Below are 6269 nucleotides of genomic sequence, written 5' to 3'. Positions count from 1 at the left end.
AAAAAAGATCAGTTATTATGGAGTGTCAATGTTAATTAATGTCCACTGTCAATGTCCGGTTTGAAGAAAACATTTCTACACACATGCACAACAACAATGAAGCAGTTTTTCTCATCAAACTTAAGACAATCAAAAGATGGAGTGGATAAGTGTCTTCTAGTTGAGGTAAAGGGCTCTTATGAAAACCTACCACCAAAAGCCAGTTTCAATCACACATTACACATTAACCACACCACATTTCATAGCTAGAGAACTGACAAACACAATAAAGACACACACACACACATTCATACTCTCATTGTCCAAACATACACACACAGAGAAGTGAAAATGAAGACCATGTGTTTCCTGTACGGGTCTTTGAGTTGTTCCAACCTGTGAGTGGGGAAGGTTTGCTGAGCGTGCTGTACTGGTTGTGCAGGTAGGGGGCGCCGTGACGAGTGCTGAAGGTGGGAGAGGAGGCTAAAACCAGCTCTTCTTTTATCAGACAGGCTTTGGGGTGATCCTCGGGTAGCTCGGCCAAACGCTGGTCCAGGGACACCCTGAGCAAGTCCAGCCTCTGAGAAGACTCACTCAACCGACACTGAGCCTAACAGACAGACAGAGAGAGACAAACAGGCAGTGAGACAGAGAGGCAGAGAGAGAGAGAAGGAGAAAGAGTATATTCAGAGCACTGATAAAAGTGTACATTATATGAACTGGGGCCCATAGGACTGCCCTGAAGTTGTGTTGTCTGTGTGTTTAATGATTATTAAACAACACTATGAGTCTGTATGGGTTTTGAGCATGTGATTAGCATGAGGGATATGAGTCCATGTTTATATAAGTGTACAAATCTCCTATCCTTTTGTGTGTGTGCGTGTGCGTGTGTGTGTGTAGTGCTGTGAACTCTGACCTCTGACATGGCCTTTTTGTCCTGGACCTTGTTGGCCCCCAGGAGCCTCAGGACGTTCTTGGCCCCCTCAGCCACGGCGTGCTCCACGCGGTAATGATGCCGCAACTCCTCTATCCGCAGCTCGATACCACACGGGTCAGGCTTACCTACACACGTACACGCACGCACACACACGCGCACGCACACACACGCGCGCACACACACACACGCACACACACACACACACACGCACGCACGCACACACGCACGCACACACGCACGCACACACGCACGCACGCACGCACGCACGCACGCACACGCACGCACGCACGCACGCACACACGCACACACGCACACACACACACACACACACGCACACACACGCACGCGCACACGCACACCCACACACAGAGAGAGAGAGAGAGAGAGAGAGACAGGGAGAGGGGAGGGAGAGAGAAAGGGGTTGGTAAATCAAGATGTTTGAGGTATGCTAACGTCCTACGAAGGTCCTCTCCTCCCGTCCCCTTTTACACTGAGAATTTATTAGGGCCAAAAATGCAGCTGGCCTCAGACATTCATCACACGTGCATTAAGACTGAGTGAGGGAGAGAGAGTTTGACAGGAGGGAGAAATGTAGAGTTAGAAAGTGAAGGAGATGGAGTAAGAGGGTTAAATAAGGTTGGATGCTTTTACCTCCAAATAAGGTATTAGGCTAGGTGCCAGGAACCCCCTCAGAGTGTGTGTGGGAGTACACTGAGGGAGTGTGTGTTAGACTAACTGTGTGTGTGTTTCTGTGTGTGTGTGTGTGTTTTTGTCTGTCTGTGTGTGTGTGAAGGTGGCAGGGGAAAAAAAAAAAGATTGCATTGAATAATATTTGTGCGTATTTTTAGATAAGAACAAATAACGTTGCTAGCAGCACACTGTAAGGTCTAGCCTTAACAGAGATTCAGTAGAGTGACAGACACAGAGAAGAGCAAACGGCGAAAACACAAAACAGCAGCTACTGAGTAAAACTTCCCTGACTGTTCCTAAGCATGTTTTAAAAAGTCTCTGTGTACACTCTCTGAAAAAAAAGAGTCTGAACACATGTCTGCTGCTCCAATCCAGGGTGGAAAATGCAACAGGGCTACAAGTCCCAGTCAAGCGTATCACAGCTGTTTTCCAGCGACCGCTGCCCCGTGTCCAGTCTGAGGTGAAGCGAGGTGAGGTTTTTTAGCTGCCTATGGAGGACACGCTTGGCTTTAAAAACTCCGTTACCACAAGCGGTTTCTTCCGGTTAGGAAGCACTGTGGCGGTAGCCAAGGTCTGTTCGTTGGAAATCATTCTGTATAGGACTCATAGTTCTGAAAACCTAGTAATCATCCAGTCGTGGATTAATGTTATGTATAAAAACTATAAATGGGCTGTAAAATAGTTTGGATTCACTAATACTTCCAACTCCCCGCGCGCGCGTTAGAAACAGGAACGCGCTCAAGCTAACACCGTGCCTTACGTTATTTCAAAATTCACATTCCAACGTACAGTTTCACGCCAGTTAGCCCGCAGGTATTCGGTGTCGGATAAGTGAACGAATTTACGTCTGACAGTTCTGTGCTTTTTGTCGGGGCACCACCAATGTTCCGAATCCCCTGACTTCGACACTCACAAAGCCAAGAGCACGATTTTGTGTCGGTATAGCTCCGTAGCTAATACACGTAATAAAACAAGCTTTTGAAGAGTAAAGCCCTTTTGTCCTTCCTCCCCCGATGTGAACTCTATTGATTGGTCGTGTCTCAGGGAGTGTGGAGAGAGTTTTGTGCGAGCGAGTGAGAGGCAACGGTAGGTCAACTAGGTCTAACTCCCCTCTGAAACTGAGACGCGGTCTGTATCGACCTGTTATTGATCTGTGTATAACTCCAGCTTACCGGAGTGAAAAGGCTATAGCTCATCTAGGTGGGATTTCATATCCACAAGAATCACACTCACAGGCATGTTACTATTCGCCTGTCCGCCGAGAGGAAATGGATAACAATAGTCTTCCAGGGATGTGGGTTTTATTGATTTGGGTGGGCTACTGAAAGCATTTAAAATCTTGACATTTGAGCCACTGGAAATTGGGTTTTTAGATGTTATAACCACATCTATAGAAATTACTGAACTGCTCCTGAGTTTTAATATCTTCTGTTTGTAATTGTGCCATGGTGGACTCTGAGAATCTAATTCAAAATGTCAGGTCATATGAATGTGAGAAAAAGAGAGGGGGGGGGGGCAGACAGAAAGAGCACCGGACGCAAACAGTCAGACATAGGTCGTACCCTGTGTGTCGTCGGTGTGTTCGTAGGCCTGCATGGCTTTGCGGATCTGCATTCGTATGATGTCGATTTTGGTCTTGCTGTCCTGGAGCATCTGCTGTGCCGTCTGGAGTAGTTTCTTATCCTGACAACAGGCAGACACACAAACATGCAAATGGTTTTTCTAAAACAATTCCCCGCCCCACACCCCCACACACACACACGTTTGTAGTCATATCCTAGCGGGGACTTCCCACTGACTCCCATTATCCCGTAACTAAAGGATACTAACCCATCCCTAACCCTGACTAAAGAAATGTTTTGACACTTTTTGTTTTATAACAACAATATAGTTGAGAAAAACATTGTTCTCCTAGTGGGGACCACCATTTTGGTCCCCACCGGGCACTTTTTGTCAGATTATGCTATCTTACTGGGGACTTCAATTTCGAGGGAGAGAGGGAGAGAGAGAGAGAGAGAGAGAGGGAGAGAGAGAGAGAGAGAGAGGGAGAGAGAGAGAGAGAGAGGAAGGGAGAGAGACGGGGGGAGAGAGGGAGAGAGAGAGAGAGAGAGAGAGAGGGAGAGAGGGAGGGAGAGAGGGAGGGGGGGGGAGAGAGAGAGAGAGAGAGAGGGAGGGAGGGAGGGAGAGAGAGAGAGAGAGAGAGAGAGAGAGAGAGAGAGAGGGAGAGAGAGGGGGGGAGAGAGAGGGAGAGAGAGGGAGCGGGAGGGAGAGAGAGGGAAAAGGGGGAGAGAGAGCAAGGGAGAGAGAGAGAGGAAGAGAGAGCTGTGTTACCTTGGTGGAGCCATTGGCATAGATCGGGATCATGTTCTCTGCCCCCTGTTTGACCTTCAGCTCAATGTTGAGCTGTCTCTCCAAAGCTGCAATCCGCTCCTGGTGTGCCGACAAACGGCTCTCTGCCCCAGGGGATTGTGGGACATCGTCTAGAAGCCAGAGGTTAAAAATAAGTAAGTAAGTAAATAAATAAATAAATCGGTGCCATCGAATTGTCCCGTAGCCCAACCTAACCTCAAAAATCATTTTAAAAAGCAATTTTTTTCCTTAGCAACAGCTCGGAGACAAGGTGAGAAGACAGCGACACATAGAGAAGGTTTTGTAGCCGTTTGCAAATGAAACAACAGCTTCCACGAACAACTATGTCTTGTCTTTTAAATATTCATGCCTGTAGCAAGTGTGTAAGAAACATAAAACAACAATTACCAGGCAACCACTGTGTCACATGTCACAGTCCAAACATTCTACACTGAAAAACAGGTAAAAAAAAAAAAACGAACAAAAACAGACTAAAAGGAAGAAAACGAGGAGCTGAAAGGGATGTTTACCGTAGAACCCTCGCGTGTCGTCCGTACCCTTGACGACGATGTGAGCGTCCAGCTCCTGTAACTGGGCGTGGAGGGAGTCCAGCCGACGGTTGGAGCTCCGCAGTTGGTTCTCCACCTGTTGGGCATTTCTCTTGTCGGTGGTGGCCCGCCGGAGGTTCTCCGCCCCTTCTTTGATCTTCAGCTCTTTCCGGATCTCTCTACGGATCCGCTCCCTCTGCTCATCCAAACGCTGCTGCACGCTCGAGTCGGAGAAATCAGAACTGTTGTCCAAACCGAGCTGCTCCAGAACCGACAGCCCGCCCGGATCGCTCTGATGGGGAGAGAGAGAGAGAGAGAGAGAGAGAGAGAGAGAGAGGTAGAAGGACTTATTGTTTTATATGGTAGCTGGTGATGAGGTTTTTGTGATAGGCTATGCAGTGTTTGGTATGCTTTTTGCTGGCATGTATGGCTTTTCAGACTGATTTGTTACACAAGAGGAACATCAGTCACATCCTAGATAAGCATCAGATTCTTCCTGGTTAGTCAAAAATATTCAAAATGATATCCTACATCACAGACAGACACGTCGATCTCAAAAAAAAAAGAAAAAAAAAACCAAACCCAGTAAAAGTCCTAATAAAGCCCACACCGAGAAACATTTGCCTTCTCAAAATGATACACTTTCCATGTGATCTCTCCTCTTTTTGTTAGGAGGTTTCATTTTTCATTTCAAGGCCAAATAATTCCTCATTCTGTTTCAATCTATTCCATTCCCTTTCATACACTGATTAAAAAAAAGAAATCCACAGCAGTCTGAACTTCTTTAAAAAGAGTCTGAGTCTTTTGTAAAAAGACAACAACAAAAAAAAGGGTCGCTAGGATATTTTTACAATGAAATCTCAATTAAAAAGCTTTCAAAGCTAAAATGGAGGCAAAAACAACGTCCTTGATCAAAACACTACAGCAGAAACACGGCCAAAAAAAAAAAAAAAGAAAGAAAGACAACGCATGCAAGGAAAAGGGATTTCTTTTTAAGAAATAGTATCCTTGACACCAGACCTTTCCAATACTGTGTTAGAAACTCTCATCAACAGCACTGAAGAGTAAGCATCAGGGTTGTGATGTCCAATGGTTTGACCAAGTGAGATAACCCCAGTCCAGTCCCAGCACAACGACAACAGGCAGCGGTTAAACATGGGTTTGTTTAAAAGTCAAACAGCCAAGCAGTGGGTACGCAATCAAAACACGTTTGACTATCCACGCTCCAGCTTCAAAAATGCATTTAGACAACACCTTGAGTCTCTGAAAGCTGAAAGAACTTAACAAACAAACTGTAGTGAATCTCTGAAAGTTTTACCACCCATTCCGTGCGATTAAACAAAATATCGCTTTCTCAAATGTATTAAAAAAAAAAACCCCAGAAAAGAACACCTTTAAACAGACTTGTGTACGATGCTACGTTAAATCACAATGGCAACAAACAACCACGTTTCGATCGCAGCGTTTCACCTGCGTGTCCAGATATTCCCAGTCCTCCCAGTGCTCCCATTCCCCGGACCAGCACATGCTAACCCTCTCCGCCGCACCACTGTGCCTCACTACAACAGTGATCAGGGCACAGAGGGACGGAGGGAGGGAGGAGAGAGAGAGAGAGAGAGAGAGAGAGAGAGAGAGGGAGGAGAGAGAGAGAGAGAGAGAGAGAGTGAGAGAGAGAGAAAGAGAGAGAGAGAGAGAGAGAGAGAGAGAGAGAGGGAGGAGAGGGAGAGAGAGAGAGTGAGAGAGAGAGAGAGAGAGAGAGAGAGGAA

The 6269-nt window shown here is 46.5% G+C and overlaps 1 protein-coding gene across 1 annotated transcript in view; it reads right to left on the bottom strand.

The window, feature by feature from the left end:
- pkn1a (protein kinase N1a) overlaps positions 1-6037 on the bottom strand; it is a 14026-nt gene extending 7989 nt beyond the window's left edge. The window contains exons 1-6 of the mRNA XM_030779810.1: positions 5974-6037; positions 4486-4795; positions 3938-4086; positions 3169-3289; positions 896-1041; positions 376-589 (exon numbers count right to left, since the gene is read on the bottom strand). Coding sequence (XP_030635670.1) covers positions 376-589; positions 896-1041; positions 3169-3289; positions 3938-4086; positions 4486-4795; positions 5974-6030 — 997 coding nt within the window. The 5' untranslated portion in view covers positions 6031-6037. The remainder of the gene's footprint in view (positions 1-375; positions 590-895; positions 1042-3168; positions 3290-3937; positions 4087-4485; positions 4796-5973) is intronic.
- Positions 6038-6269: the final 232 nt, after the last annotated feature.

The sequence above is a fragment of the Chanos chanos genome, chromosome 7 (genome assembly GCF_902362185.1).
Source record: "Chanos chanos chromosome 7, fChaCha1.1, whole genome shotgun sequence".
Taxonomy (NCBI): domain Eukaryota; kingdom Metazoa; phylum Chordata; class Actinopteri; order Gonorynchiformes; family Chanidae; genus Chanos; species Chanos chanos.
This window is presented reverse-complemented; position numbering and strand designations above follow the sequence as displayed.